The sequence below is a fragment of the Malus domestica genome, chromosome 07 (assembly GCF_042453785.1).
Source record: "Malus domestica chromosome 07, GDT2T_hap1".
NCBI lineage: Eukaryota > Viridiplantae > Streptophyta > Magnoliopsida > Rosales > Rosaceae > Malus > Malus domestica.
Window position 1 is genome coordinate 6471128 of NC_091667.1, and position 16118 is coordinate 6487245.

At 41.2% G+C, this 16118-nt stretch overlaps 1 protein-coding gene and 1 long non-coding RNA gene across 2 annotated transcripts; both read right to left on the reverse strand.

Moving 5' to 3' along the window:
* Positions 1 to 349: 349 nt before the first annotated feature.
* LOC139197534 (uncharacterized) lies at positions 350 to 3848 on the reverse strand. The gene is made up of 2 exons (XR_011582998.1): positions 3700 to 3848; positions 350 to 825 (listed from the first exon to the last, which is right to left on the reverse strand). It is a non-coding gene; the product is annotated as an uncharacterized lncRNA (long non-coding RNA).
* A 6679-nt stretch (positions 3849 to 10527) lies between these two features.
* Positions 10528 to 11941, reverse strand: LOC139187559 (rust resistance kinase Lr10-like). The gene is made up of 2 exons (XM_070824547.1): positions 11854 to 11941; positions 10528 to 11785 (listed from the first exon to the last, which is right to left on the reverse strand). Exons 1-2 carry the CDS (start codon positions 11927 to 11929, stop codon positions 10830 to 10832), a joined length of 1032 nt encoding a protein of 343 aa, XP_070680648.1. The 5' UTR covers positions 11930 to 11941; the 3' UTR covers positions 10528 to 10829.
* Between the last annotated feature and the right edge of the window lie 4177 nt (positions 11942 to 16118).

Here is a 16118-nt window from a genome sequence, read left to right on the forward strand (position 1 = left end):
TTGGCTTAGTGTTGTACAAATGCAATTTGTTCTGCTAAAGAAAGACGAATGCAAATTTGTGCCGGAGAGCAATTATTTATGTAATTAGTGCAGAATAAATAATTCACAATTTCTGATATCTTTATTGGCTTTGAACTATTCTAATTTGAAATGACTTTATCATGCCACTCGCAGTCACTACATTAAATGTTAAGTTAGGCTAATGCAAACTTGGGTTATGCTAGTTGGCAAAGGCATAGTACCCGCCCTTTGCGTCCAAGCTCAAATACCTATACCCATATGTTAAAGTTGTTTTAAGTATCACCTTGTCAAAAGAAAATTGTTGGGATAGAAACCTTAATGTGCATAATTTTTATCCTGAAAAGAAATTACTTGAGCTTCTGTACTTTCCAAATTGAGTTCAACTGTATATGCCCTAGTCGCTCAACAAAATAGCCAAAACATTATGACATTACAAAAGGATAAATGTCGTATCCAGTGCACAAGGCTCCCGCTTTACGCAGGGTCTGGGAGAGGTGAATGTCGGCTAGCCTTACTCCCATTTTATGGAGAGGCTGCTCCCAAGTCTCGAACCCGAGACCTACCGCTCATGGGCTAAGGCACTTGCCATCGCACCAAGTGCGACCTCTACATTACAAAAGGATGCATAGCAAAAAAAAAAAAACGAAATATAAGGTCAGTAGCAACTACATCAACCGCAAAGCGATGCAGGACCGCTGCCCGAATAGATTGGTATAATTCTGGGCATTCAGACTCGATGTACCAGCAGCCTCAGTACTCTTTCGACCGTTCAGATCTCTCTTCTTAATTTACTTGGGCAACTCCCTGCACTCTTTCAATGTTGTTTCATATCAATATCATCAAACCATGAAAAATTTAGGGATGGCCATCCAAATTAGATGGGAGATAAAACCAAATGAGTAAACCTGCGAAAGGTTGTTTTTCATATCTGCACGGATGCCCTGTCATGCTTCCTTTGGGCACAAGGCAGGTTAATTTTTAGCACAAAAAGAAAAACAGAGGGAAGCTAGAGAAAAGAACATGCTTCCAGTTTTTTATTTTATTTTAATATAAGCAAGAATCATAAGGAGTCTTAGACATGTTTACTTAATTGGAATATGAGAAGTCGTGAATTAAGTTTTAGGGAAAAAAGAATGGGAATGTAATCAACTAGTTACACAATTTATCTTATTCTTAAAACCTCTCCTAAAGTAAACCAGATCTTGTTTCCTCCCCTCATTGATGTTGGAATGCAACCGGGAAAATTTACATGCTCCCACTTAAACAAGGAGTTGGAGTCCGTCTTACCAGTATAAATAGCTCCTTCTTGAACAATACAAGGCACGCAATACTTTGAGCTCTAAGTCGAATTATTTGGTTCAAAATTGTACGAGTTTACTGTGACTATTGGAGGGGCTCTAGCTGATACCACATCATTGTCTTTTCGCCTATAAGGACTTCGCGGTTAGTTTGTCGATTACGATTGTAATTCAAAGGAGTGGAAAATTTTGCTATAACAATGGCATCGGAATCGAATTACAGTATTCTAGAGGACATTCCTGATATTGTGTCCTTGTATACATTTGACAATGGACCTAAGAGAAGAAGCAGTGAAAAAGCAAAGAGCAATAAAACAGAAAATAACAAGGCAGCGAGCTACTCGTCAGCCAAAGAAAAGAAGAGCAGCTCTACGTTCAAATCGTTAGCCTAAAACTTTTATTCAACATCAATAAGCTTATACTTTTATCCATAACCAGAAGTAGAAGGGAATGACCAGTCTGTCATACACCGAACAATAACATTGAAACAGATTAACTTTACTAACTTCTGCAGTCTCACCGGCACTCCGCAAGGAAAACAAGCGATCATTAGAAAATGTCACTTTGAAAATAATTTAATTTGTATAGGAAATAACAATAGAGGGGCCAAAAAGGTTAGCTCGTTGAAAACCATACTAAGCATCAACTCTAGTAAAGCACGAACTTGTACTAACAGAAAGTAGAGTCGTAAATTCCAACAGCAAACAGAAAGAGAACTATGGGAGGTTCTATCAGTCTGGGACTCTGGAAAAATTAAAAATTACGTAAACGAAAAACCAAGAGCAGATTACATCGAATTGCGAAAGCAGCAAATTAACAAGATTAAGCAAAACAGATCAGAGAGGACAGAGGGAAATAGATAAGGATAGAGAAATACACTATGTTTTAATTCTAAGTCCAGCTTCTGATATTGCAAATATTGTTCATCTTCACATGATAATTAACACTATTCCTAGACACAGCGTTGCCCCGTTAAAATATATAGTGTAATATATCAATGCATTCCTCTGTTATCAAATGGTAAACATGAGCAATTAATGCAACCTTCACTAAGAAGGTCAAAACACTAGCCACTGAATCTCGGAACTCAATCTCCTTATTGCGTACTGAATTTACAGATATGAAAATTATACACCTAAGTAATTATTTCTGGATATGAGCAACCAAAGAAAAAATGATTTATGCTTAAAATAGATCATCTATGGATAAAAAGTAAGGCTGACCAAACGGAAGTCATCTAACAGCACTCAGCACATCAGCCGCCATAACATTATAAAGCCACTGTCGAATTCTAGAGACTTCTTCAAGGTAATTCTTGGAGCCAGAGATAAAAAGAATCAAAAGGGGCAAGGGGACAAGAATTCCTTCATTTCTAAACGAAATTTGAGTAACGTTGACACTACTAAATGATTCAAGAAAACTGAGTTCTAGTGTAAACAGGAAATTGTCTTTCAAAAGGTCCACCAAGGTGCCATTGAATAGACAAACCAATAAGTTCAACCTTTGTTTCGTCCAAGCACAAAAATTCTCTCTAGAAATACATCGCCTATATTCTTAATGATCCACGGAAACTATGAGTTGTTGGTACAGGGACGTTTTTTCCTAAATCCACAGAATTAAATTCCTCCTCTCCTCTTCATAACCTTTCTCCTTTGAAAAATTCCATACAGATTGCTAAGTCTAGTGTTTTTGGAAGCAGAAGCCATTTTATTGTTTTAAAAGAAGCATTTGCAAAAGAAACTTATTTATCACATTCGCATACAGTTTCTTCCTCTATTTTTCCTGAAAGTTAATTATTGAGCTTCAAGGCTCTTCTCTGTTTCGGGCCACTATTTCCTTTCTTCTAATTAGAACATATTTCCAATTCCATCGTTTTCAAACACCACAACAAACTTCTAGAAATGGTGACAACTGCCATCCAAGACGGCCAATTTTCGAGCTTGTATACACAAGCTCTCGACATTGCTGGCAACAGGCTTAGCAAAGAATTCTAAGCTGTTGTATCAAACAATACCGTATAATCTCATCCACATTGACATTTTTAAGACTCTGACACTCACAACCGAAACTTCTACAACTCAAAAACTTAGCTTCTTGATAATTACCAAGGTTTTCATTTCCCAGTTAAATATTTTCGCCATTTCCTCAGAGCATCAAATCTCTTGCACAGCACTCACGTTCCAATTCCGTAAGAAACCCATTTCGGTAACGAAGAAATGACACATAAATATTCAAAAAAATTGAAAAAACATAAAAATTAATAGACATGAATTACGGAATACGCACAATTTCGATTTCATGACGATACCCATTTCTGAAAGCGAAGAAATTGCAAACAAAAAAAGAGAAAACAATGGAAACGAAGAGCTTGGAGGCGCACCGTTTTGGGAGGCTACCAAGACGCTTTCTTCACGCCATTGAGCATGCCTTTGGAGGCAAGAGAACGGAAAACGATACGGGACATACGGAAGGTCTCGTAGACGGCGCGTGCGCGGCCAGAGAAGATGCAGCGGTTCCGGTGTTAGGACCTTACTGTTGGGCCTTACCCTCTTCTTCAGTCCCAGTCCTTTTTGTTAATATTTACTTAGTCTTGGCTTCAAGCCCAATCCCCGTAGCTAGGGTTTTCCTTTATTGGCTTGATATATATATATATGTTAAACTCAGCCCAGGGGGGTATGCAATGAAAAGGAACCTTTCTCTTTCCTATCTTTGACTTCTCTCTTTCTCTTCCTTTTAAATTCCTGCATTGTTCTTTTATTTCTATCAATATCAGCTTCTGAGCCGATTGGGGCGTACCAATTGGTATCAGAGCCCGTCGACCGATGGGAAAGAACACACAATCAGCCAGCTCTGACCCCGATGTTGTGGCTGCGGCAGTGGATGTTCGCCATGAACACCTCCGAAACCAAGTCGAGGATGTCTGTGACACCATCAACCTCTTGGAAAACCAGCAAGCTTCTTTTCAGAAATCTCTTGACCTCCTCAACGAATCCAACACAGCATTTCAACAGACCATGAACTCCCAGATCACATCCTTCCAGACCCTAGTCATCGAAGAGCTCCGCCACCTAAAATCCGCCCTTCCACCGATTCCATCCATCCCGGCGACCACCGTTCCACCCACCGTTACACCCAACCCACGAACATCCTCCACTCCCATTCTCCAACACTCCTTCCGCTCCCTCTTCCCTACACCTACCACATCCTACACGGGCTTGGGTCTTTCCCACCCACCCACTTTACACCCACACCCTACTTACACCCTCTCAACCCGGCCCACTACCAGCCCTAATACCATCACACCCAGGCCCATTACCCACCCTCAAACCCACCATGCCTCTTCCTCAAATTACTCACCTCACTCTTTCACACCCGGCCCACCCCTATCCCACTCTTTCCATCTCGCACCCACCCCTAATTCTACTAACCACACCCACCCACCACCTTATACACCCCCACATCCTTCCCACACCCTCAAACCCATCAAACTGGACCTCCCTCGTTTCAATGGAGAGGACCCCTATGGATGGTTGGCCATGGCTGAACGTTATCTCGACTATTACGAGGTCCCCCCTCAACAATGGGTCCTTGTAGCAGCATGTAATTTTGGTGCAGATGCCTTTATTTGGATGAGGGGTTTCGAACAAAGACATGGCAGAGATAATTGGAGTCTATTTGTTGACCTGTTGCTCCAACGTTTTGGCGGTGGTGATCGAGCTAATATTGAATCCCAGCTCACCCACATACAACAAATAGGCACTGTGGATGACTATATACCAGAGTTTACTAAACTCTCCTGTCGGGTGATTGATTGGACAGAAAATCTGCTCAAACATGTTTTCTTGGGGGGACTGAAAGAGGATATCAGACATGATGTCCTAGCCCTCGAACCTGATTCCTTACACCAAGCTCAAAAATTGGCCAAAATTTTTTAAACCAAAAATCATTCCAAAAGAACTTCTCGCCCAAATTACTCGCGGCCATACCTTCCTCAGAACTTTCCCAAACCAGCCAACCCCAACTCCATCCCTGCCATCTCCTCCCCCAAACCCCATCAAACCCAAACCCCCCATTTCAAACGATTAACCCCAGCCAAGGTTCAGGAAAAAAATCGCAAACGCGAATGCTTCCATTGCACAGAACCCCATGTCTCAGGACACAAGTGCAAAGTTCCTATGATTGTAATGCTTGATTCTCCTACCACTGAGGATGAATCTCCTGAATTTCATGACTGCCAATTGGAGGAAGAGATCCCTCCCGATCCTCCATGCCACATGCTAGAGCTCTTTCAGCTCCCTGGACTTAACATGGGTCAACCCATGCGATTGCAAGGCTCCATCAACTCCCGTCCGGTTACGGTCTTAATCGATTCCGGAGCTGCTTGCAATTTGCTCCATACAGATATTGCACACCACCTAGGCCTGACAATTCAACATATTGCCCCAGTCCATTTCACCACTGCCTCTCACACTCGAGTTGCTACTTCCTCACAAGTTCATGATGTGGCTGTGAACATGCAAGGCTACACCCTTCGCGGTTCATTCCTCATTTTGCCCATACCTGGCTATGACCTTATTTTGGGGTCTGAGTGGTTGAAGTCTCTCGGTTGGATAGGGTGGCACTTCAAACATAAAACTATGATATTCAATGTCCAGGGCCATACCCACACTCTTCAAGGATTAGTCAAAGCCACCCCACCTTTTCGCACCTGTCACTCATTGCAACCCATGTACCCACCCCACCATCCCCATTCCCAACCAATCCCACCTACGAGCCCCTCTATCTCTCCTCCACCCAATACCCCCCCCAGCCATTCTTTCCCTCCTGACACAATACCACCACCTTTTTGACATACCATTGGGCCTCCCACCCCAACGCCACATAGACCATAAAATTCCACTATTCCCCAACTCTACACCTACCTCGGTCCGTCCCTATCGGTATCCACACTCCCAAAAAGCTGAAATTGAAAAACAAGTGCAGGAACTCCTACAATCCGGAGTAATTCGAAATAGCAATAGTCCATTTTCCTCCCCTGTTATCCTTGTCAAAAAGAAGGATCACTCATGGCGACTTTGTATTGACTATCGCTCTTTGAATGCAGCAATCATCAAGGACCGTTTCCCAATACCAATTGCGGATGAGTTATTCGACGAATTACATGGGGCAGCTATATTTTCTAAGCTTGACCTTCGGTCTGGTTACCACCAGATCCGAATGTGTGATGAGGATATCCCCAAAACAGCATTTCGAACACACGACGACCATTTCGAATTCTTGGTGATGCCATTCGGCTTATCCAATGCTCCATCAACCCTTCAAGCTTTGATGAATTCCATTTTTAGGCCATACTTACGTAAGTTTGTCTTGGTTTTTTTTTTTATGATATCCTTATCTATAGTCCCTCATTGGCTACTCACCTCTCCCATTTGGAGAATGTTTTTCAAGTTTTGTCCACTCACAGCTTGCGGCTCAAACTTAGCAAATTTTCCTTCGGGCAAACTAAGATTGACTATTTGGGGCACTCTATCTCGGGCCAAGGTGTAGCCGTGGACAATTCTAAAGTTCATGCTATCACAAAGTGGTCTCAACCGCAGTCTCTCAAAGGCCTCCGTGGGTTCTTGGGTCTCACAGGTTATTATTGGAAGTTCGTACGTCATTATGGCTTGATTGCCAAGCCCTTGACTGAGATGTTAAAACAGGGCAATTTCTCTTGGACACCCGACTCCATTGTTGCATTTAATAAGCTCAAGCAGGCTCTCGTAACCACACCCGTGCTTGCTCTCCCCGATTTCACCAAACAGTTTACAGTGGAAACAGATGCCTCTGGTATGGGTATAGGTGCTGTCTTATGCCAAGAAGGTCATCTCATAGCTTACCTTAGTAAGGCATTGTCCGGTCGGAATCTCGATCTCTCTACGTATGACAAGGAAATGCTTGCCATCGTCTTTGCTGTGCAACATTGGCGCCATTATCTCTTGGGTCAACATTTTCGAATTGTCACTGACCACAAACCCATCAAATTCTTCCTTGAACAACGGATCACAACTCCACAACAACACAAATGTCTTGTTAAGTTGCTTGGTTATAATTACACAGTGGACTACCGACCGGGATCTCAAAATGGAGCTCCAGATGCACTATCTCGCCAACATGAGCTGCTGCCTCTTATGGGGTTGTCTTCTCCAGTGTTTGATTGTATACCGGAACTGCAACAATCCTATGCTACAGACCCCCAGGTTCAAACACTTTGGCCTTCACTGCTCCAAACACCAAACAGTAGTGTGCACATCTTCACACTTGTCAATGGTGTCCTTCATTACAAACAGCGAATTTTTGTTCCTCTTACATCCCAATGGAGTCCAAAGATCCTTGAAGAATTCCACTCCTCGCTGCAAGGTGGCCACTCTGGCTTTCTCCGTACTTACAACCGAGTCTTTCGCAATTTTCTTTGGCCAGGCATTCGTAAGGATGTAAAGACTTTTGTCGCCACATGCTCGGAATGCCAACGCCAAAATCATGAGACTATTCACCCACCAGGTCTCCTGCAATCGCTTCCCATTCCCGCTGGCATATGGCAGGATATCGCTCTTGACTTCGTCGAAGGCTTACCGTCTTCACATGGCTACACAGTCATTTTGGTCGTTGTAGACCGCCTCACCAAATATGGCCATTTCATCCCACTGAAACATCCATACACGGCTGCAACAGTTGCTGACACATTCATCAAGGAAATCTTTCGTCTCCATGGCATGCCAAAATCGATTGTCTCGGATCGTGACCTAACTTTTCTAAGTCACTTTTGGCAAGAGTTTTTCAGCAAACAGGGCACCAAACTGTGTCGTAGCTCCGCATACCACCCGCAATCTGATGGCCAATCAGAAGTCCTCAACCGCACACTCAAGCATTTCCTCCGCTGTTTTTCAGCAGATCGTCCTCACAAGTGGGTTGCTCTTCTTCCATGGGCTGAGTGGTGGTACAACACCACTTTTCAATCTTCCATAAAAATGTCTCCCTTCCAAGCACTATATGGACTACCACCCCCAACCATTACGTCCTACCTCCCTGGCACTACGGCTGTTCACTCGGTTGATGTGGCGTTGCAGGACCGTGACAAGCTACTCCGTCTCTTGCGTGCTAATTTGCAACTGGCACAGAATAGAATGAAACAAGTTTACGATAAAGGATGAACTGAACGCCAATTCAATGTAGGTGATTGGGTCTATCTCAAGCTCCAGCCCTATCGCCAGCAATCTGTGGCCACTTGACACTTCAACAAACTTGCACCCAAGTTTTATGGGCTGTTCCAGGTGAAAGCTCGTATAGGTCAGGTGGCTTACCATTTGCAATTGCCTCCTGACTCCAAAATACATCCAGTCTTCCATGTCTCTCTGCTCAAGCAGAAGATAGGCGCTGCCATCTCTCCTACTCCAATCCTGCCACCTCTTGACTCTACAGGCCACTTGCATTGGCAACCTGAGAAGGTTTTGGACAGAGAGATGTTCAAGAGGAAGAACGTTGCAGTCACCAAATGGCTCATACAGTGGTCCGGCCTTCCTGTAGAAGACGCCACATGGGAGGAAGCCGACGAGATCATCGCCCACTATCCCGCCTTTCGAACCTGAGGACAGGTTCCTTCTCAAGAAGGGGGGAGTTGTTAGGACCTTACTGTTGGGCCTTACCCTCTTCTTCAGTCCCAGGCCTTTTTGTTAATATTTACTTAGTCTTGGCTTCAAGCCCAATCCCCGTAGCTAGGGTTTCCCTTTATTGGCTTGATATATATATATGTTAAACTCAGCCCCAGGGGGGTATGCAATGAAAAAGAACCTTTCTCTTCCCTATCTTCGACTTCTCTCTTTCTCTCCCTTTTAAATTCATGCATTGTTCTTTTATTTCTATCAATATCAGCTTCTGAGCCGATTGGGGCGTACCATCCGGACGCGTGTGAATGAGCTGTTCCGGGGCAGTTTGGAGAGCTTGAAGCGATTCTCCTCGCGCAGATCGCTGGGAAGGCTTGGGTCCTTGTAGAGGGCCTTGTACAGGTTCCGTCTCAGCTCGTATTTCGCCGCCAGCAAGAGGCGGTGGTGGTCCCGTATGTTGGCATTTTCCTCAGACACTGACATCGCTTTTTTGGGTCGAATACTTACCCGCACTCTCTCTGATTTTGGTTAATGTCGGGTCCTAGGGTTTTAAGCTTTGGAGACCCGTTTAACCGGGTCGGATTTTGACGACTGGCTTTTTCTGAAACGAATAGTAGCAGCCCGGGTAAAAAGATTGAGAAATGCTAGCAGCACTCGCCTAAAAAGCGAGTCCGCAAGACTCTCCCTACAGCACCTCCACGTGTATTTCCACTTCCTCGGTTAAGCTTTATATTAGTTCCATAATTTTTCTTTTTTAAAATGATATTATTTACCTTAAAAGAAGTGGGATTAAGCTTCACAATGAGTTAGTAATAATATGATTAGAATTCGTTTTTAGTTAATATCGAACATAAAATCTCTCACTTCCAACTAAAGAGAAATATCACTAGACTGTATACTAAATTGCATGTTGATTTCACAATTAAATAACAACTATAAATAATATCCCTCTCTCTCTCTCTTACTCTGAGACCACAAAATTGATATTCGTGGATCATAGGAAAACTAGATTAAACTAAAAAGCAACTTACGTTTTTAGACTCGAATCTAATTGCCTAAAAAATAATGTACAATTTAAAATGAATAGTTGTTTCCACTCGTAATTGCACTGTGTTTATTATAAAACTTCCACACATGTCGTGATGTGCAAAACTCCAAGATTTCCATCAGCAACTCCAGTCACTTCTGCATGCACATAATAGAGTATGAGTTATGCCTTGTACACTCCGTTGAATTAGGCTAATGAGAATATGAGATTGTTGAGATGATAACCCACACCACCTCGTTTAGGATTTGTTGAACTAAATCCTCTCTAAGTTCAAAGTGGAGTTGTGCTTCACGTGTGGTTGGGAGAAATTAGAAAAACTCAAGTATCCCACAGGCCTTTAGCTTCACACCGAAAGTTCTTTGGATGATATTATGTATTTGCACATAAGATGTAAAGAGTGGAATATTATGTATTATTAATATACCAAGTCATCAAATAATATGTTACCAATAGAAAATAAGCATATTAATAACACTTAAGTATCAATCCAATTATCAACAATCATATCATTTGGTTTTGATTTCCCTAATATTACCCTATTTTTTAGCAAAATCTTTATTAAAAAACAAAATATAATTATTACCTAACCGTAGGAAAATAAAACTTAATAATAGTTTGATGAATCTTTTACCATCTTGATGACCACCGATTCACCTAGCTGACAAACTCCACGTTATCTCGCTGTTAGAAGATTTTGGGTTCAAACTACCTTGAATATCGACTCCCGGCATTTCTTGTTGGTTAAGAAAAGGTTTAGGGGGCAATTTTAGGTTTTCAACATCTCCTCCAAGCATTTGTATGACTTTGTCCATCGAAGGGCGATCACTTGGCTTCATTTGAATATACCAGAAAGCAGTCATAACCATCTTTTTTATCATTATATTTTCCTCCTCTGTAACTATGCCCCATCTCCAAGAGATCATTTCCTTCACTATATTGATCGTAAGCCCATAACGGGAAGCAATGTTGGCTCGACTGCTCTGCGACTGTACTAAAATTCTTCCTTCTACTTGCCATTTCCATCAACAACATTCCAAAACTATAGACATCAGCTTTGTATGAGACCCCTCCAATATTTTTGTAGAGCAACTTTGGAGCAATATATCCAATCGTCCCTTTTGCTGCCGTCAAAGTAACAATGCTATTGTCTACGGGATATAATTTTGCAAGCCCAAAATCGGAGATCTTCGGGTTAAAGTTCTCGTCAAGAAGAATGTTATGAGGCTTGATATAAAAATGTAGAATTTGCATGTCACAACCTTGATGTAGATATTTGATCCCTCGAGCAACTCCAAAAGCAATCTCATACATCTTCTTGCAACTTAAAGGGATACTTCCTTCTGTGGAATAAATGTATTTATCAAGAGAGCTATTAGGCATGAAATCGTACACTAGAGCGCGCTTTGATCCTTCAACACAATAACCAACAGGTTGCACCATATTAACATGGTGAATTCTTCCAATAGTAGCTACCTCACTAGTGAAGTCCTGCCCATTGTTTTTAGGCTTGCCCAAAAGTTTAATTGCCTCAAAATGACCATTGCGTAACTTTCCTTTAAATGCAGTACCATAACCGCCCTGGCCCAGCTTGTCCTTGAATTTATTAGTCATTCTCTTAATGTCCGAGTAAGAGTACCTTATTGGCATGAAGTTGTTTTCGGTTTGCAGAAAATCTTCGATGATGCTAAACCCTGACAAATGTCTTCTTCGCCATCTATAGATCAGAAATGCAATCAGAAATGGAACCCCTAAAAGTAGTCTTCCTACTAAATATAAACCTGCACAAGAGAATTATCATCCGAGTCCAGATAAAGGAAATTGAAAGAGAGAACAATTACAAGCTTACCGAGGCAAATGAGTATCGCCCATCCAGGTCCTGCAACAAATATGGCAATAGTATGAATTGTCAAAAGCTTGAGCATAAGTTATAAAAGTGTTTCAAATGAATAATATCAAGGACTTGTATTGATTTTTTTATGTATATTTCATATATAAAACAGTTACAAGATCAAACATATATAGAAGAAGAAACGGGAAAGAAAATGGAGGACAAAAGGTAGAGGACAATGGCAGCTAAGCAAGCATAATGATGACCTCCACTCTCTCTAACTTAAGCCACTAACTAGCTTTACAATGATGAGGGAATATTATCACTTAACTATGCCTAAAGTAAACATTAAATAAGAGATGCACCATGTCTAAAACAAACAGCTAACACTAGCACTAAGACTAGCCGAAAGCTGCCAAAAGTTGAGTTGTTCTCCATCAAAACTAGACAAAAGCTTGCATTATTTTTCCAACACTCCCCCTTAAGCTGGATCTAGGGGATCCTTTGAGCCAAGCTTGGACAGAATGCACAGAAACGGAACTGTAGGAAGAGATTTGGTAAAAATGTCAGCCAACTAATCATGACTGCGAGTATAGTAGGTGGTTATGATTTTGGATTGAAACTGTGCTCGAACATAATGACAATCCACTTCAATATGCTTCGTTCTCTCGTGGAAGACTGGATTGGAAGCAATATGCATGGCAGCTTGATTGTCACAGAACATAGACATAGGTTCATTGCTGGGAAAGCCTAGATCCAACATAAGGCTTTTCAGCCAAATAAGTTCACATGCAATGGAGGCCATAGCTTGCTACTCGGCCTCTGCACTAGATCGAGCTACGACAATTTGCTTCTTGTTGCGCCATGTTACCAAATTGCCACCTACAAAGGTGCAAAAACCTGTTGTTGACTTGCGATCAAGAAAATTCCCAGCCCAATCAGCATCTGTATATCCCATGATGGCAGTGCTATCATTTTTTGTCATAAGGAGTCCTCGACCAATAGACCCTTTTAGATAACGAAGAATTCTCTTCACAATTTGCATATGAGCTAATGTAGGAGCATGCATAAATTGACTCACAATACTCACGACATAAGAGATATCAGGACGTGTGATTATGAGATAAATAAGCTTTCCTACAAGTCTTTGATACTTAGTAATATCAGAGAGAGCTTCACTGTGAGTACTAAGTTGTAGCTTGCTATCCAAAGAAGTACGTGCATGTTTACTATTTATTAAGCCAGAGTCCTTCAAAAGATCAAGAATGTATTTCCTTTGATTGAGAAATAGGCCTTCCTGTGAATTTGCAAGCTTAATACCTAGGAAATATTTGAGACGTCCCAAATCTTTGATTGCAAATTTGTTTTGAAGAGCAAGCTTGAGAGAGTGAATTTCTTCAGTATTGTCACCAATCACTATAAGATCATCAACGTAGATTAAAACGATTACTTTTCCAACTAAGCCATCACGAACAAATAGTGAGGAATCAACACTCCTTCTTTGAAAGCCAAACTCTTCAAGAATGGAGCTCAGTTTTGCATACCATGCACGTGGAGACTATTTCAATCCATAAATGGATTTGTGCAGTTTACAAACCATGTCAGGGTCATCTGATTGAGGATGTCCGGGTGGTAGTTTCATGTACACTTCCTCCTCTAATTCCCCATGCAAAAAAACATTCTTCACATCCATTTGATAAAGAGGCCAAGACTTATTTACGGCAACTGATAATAGAACCCTTACAGTGTTCATTTTGGCTACGGGAGCAAATGTTTCCTTGTAATCTAAGCCATAAGTCTGAGTAAATCCACGAGCCACCAAACGAGGTTTATGCCTTTCAATCGTCCTATCTGAGTTGAACTTAGTCTTGTACACCCAACGGCTGCCAACTGATTTCTTCCCTTCGGGAAGTTTAACTACACTCCAGGTTCAGTTGTCATGAAGAGTTTGTAGTTCATCCCTCATAGCTTTTTGCCAAATTTCAAGTTCATTTGCTTCTTGAAATGTTTGTGGTTCATGAGTATTGTCCAAGGTACTAAGAAAAGAAGTATGAGAGGGGGAAAACTGCTTATAGGAAACAAAGTTTGTAAGAGGATACCTAGAAGTGTAGGTGACATAATCATGTAGTTGAAGTGGAGGCTGTCGAACCCTATAAGGGTTTCGACGAATTGGAACTTGAGGTTCAATATCTGTGGTTTGAGATGAAGGTAGCTCATGCAATAGAGTTGGTGGGTTACGTGAAATGAGACTTTCTTGATAGAGAGGAACACTAGGTAATGGAAACATGTCACTAAAAAACTCCCCCTAATCTGCATCACTTAGTTTCTTGGAGAAGTAGGGCATGTTTTCATCAAATCTCACATCCCTTGAAACCATTATTTTCTTTGTGATTGGATTGTAACACTTGTAGCCCTTTTGGGTAGATAAAGGTCGTACCCAGTGCACAAGGCTCCCGCTTTACGCAGGGTCTGGGAGAGGTGAATGTCGGCTAGCCTTACCCCCATTTATGGAGAGGCTGCTCCCAAGTCTCGAACCCGAGACCTACCGCTCATGGGCGAAGGCACTTGCCATCGCACCAAGTGCGACCTCTAAGTGGACCCAAAAAAACATTTGGTTAGATGAGTAACAAAAAAAAAACACATTTGGTTGCTCGAGGATCCAGTTTATCATGGTGGAGAGATTGGTTGTGAAAAAAGCAAGTGGACCCAAAAACTCTCAAGTGTGAGAGATCATTATGTTTGTCCTTCAACACTTCATATGGAGACTTGAAACTGAGTACTTTACTAGGCAACCTACTGATTAGGTAGGCAACTATAAGTACTCATTGTGACCAAAATTTCTTTGGCACATTCATATGAAACATGATTGATCTTGTCTTCTCAAGAAGGTCTCTTCTCTTTCTTTCAGCAATCCCATTTTGTTGGGGTGTGCCAACATATGTTGTTTGGTGCAGTATGCCATGAATACTAAGATATTGAGACATGTTATGGGACATGTATTCAGTGTCATTGTCGGATCTTAATATATGAATTTTTTATGCAAATTGAGTACCAACTAGTTTGTGAAAATCTTGAAAAACATTTGAAAGTTCACTCTTAAATTTCAAAAGATACAACCAAGTCATCATTGTAAAATCATCAACAAAGGTTACAAAGTATTTATATCCATCAAAGGACTCTAGTATTGGACCCCAAATGTCTGAATGAATGATTTCGAAATGATGGCTAGCTCTAGAAGTGGAAGAATCAAAAGGCAACCTAGAAAACTTAGACAAGTGACAAACATCACACTTTAACTTGTCCTTACATATTTTTGGAAACAAAAAAGACATTACTTTATCATAAGGATGTGCCAAACGTTGATGCCAAAGTTGTTGGTCTTGAAAAACACTTGAACTGACTTGAAAAAACTTGGGATTCTTAGTGTCTTTAGCCAAGTAGTAAGGCCCATTCAACAAGAAACCTTCACCAATCGTTCTCTTGGTGATGATATTCTGAAAAATGACATTGTGAGGGGAGAAAATGACTAGACAATTTAGAGAATTGGTGATAGCTCCTACTAATAGAAGTTGAAAAGGAAAAGAAGGTATGTAAAGGGCTACTGACTCTATGTGTTTTGACAATAAGTTGATTTTTCCTTTTCCTACAATTGTGGCACCCTTCCTATTAGCTACTGACACTTGAGAAAAATTTGTCATTTTTGTAAAATCATGTAAGTTATTAATTTTATTTGTCATGTGATCCGTGGCTCCTGAGTCAATGATCCAATAATCATGTTCATTACTAGCATTTAGGGCAGTAGAGAAGGCACTGAAAATACCTGGGATATCTTTCTATGAAACATGGTCATGTTTAGCCAGAAAACCAGCAAATTTTCCAAGTAAAGCTGTGTGATCCTTCTCTTCAGCTACGAGAGCTTCATCTATATTGTTAAGCACTGTTTGCTGTGGAGATATGCTGCAAAATCATTGATTAATGCAGCAGGATTAGTAGTGAAATTCACCATTCCTTCTGTCGACAAGGTAGCTGCATGGTTGGCCTTGTAGCTATTGTTGTTCAGATATTTTTGTGTACCCTTTATCTTTGGACCTTTTGTCTCCTTCAAGAACTTAGGTTTCAATTCCGGATGAAGAATCCAACATCTGTCTTTTATATGGCCAATAGAATCACAGTAGTTGTGCTTTAAATCTGGTCTTTTTCCCTTGTAAACTTTGCCTTTAGGACGTTTGTTGCTAAAGACATAAGCCCTAGTCTCAGAAACGTTGTCTTTAGTCTCTTGATTC

What these genes read in the sequence shown, in the direction of transcription:
- LOC139187559 (XM_070824547.1), bottom strand. Translation starts at nt 11,929, where the DNA reads ATGCTCAAGCTTTTGACAATTCATACTATTGCCATATTTGTTGCAGGA. An exon ending in GGCGATACTCATTTGCCTCG is followed by an intron (nt 11,786 to 11,853) that starts GTAAGCTTGTAA and finishes TCTCTTGTGCAG; the next exon opens with GTTTATATTTAGTAGGAAGA.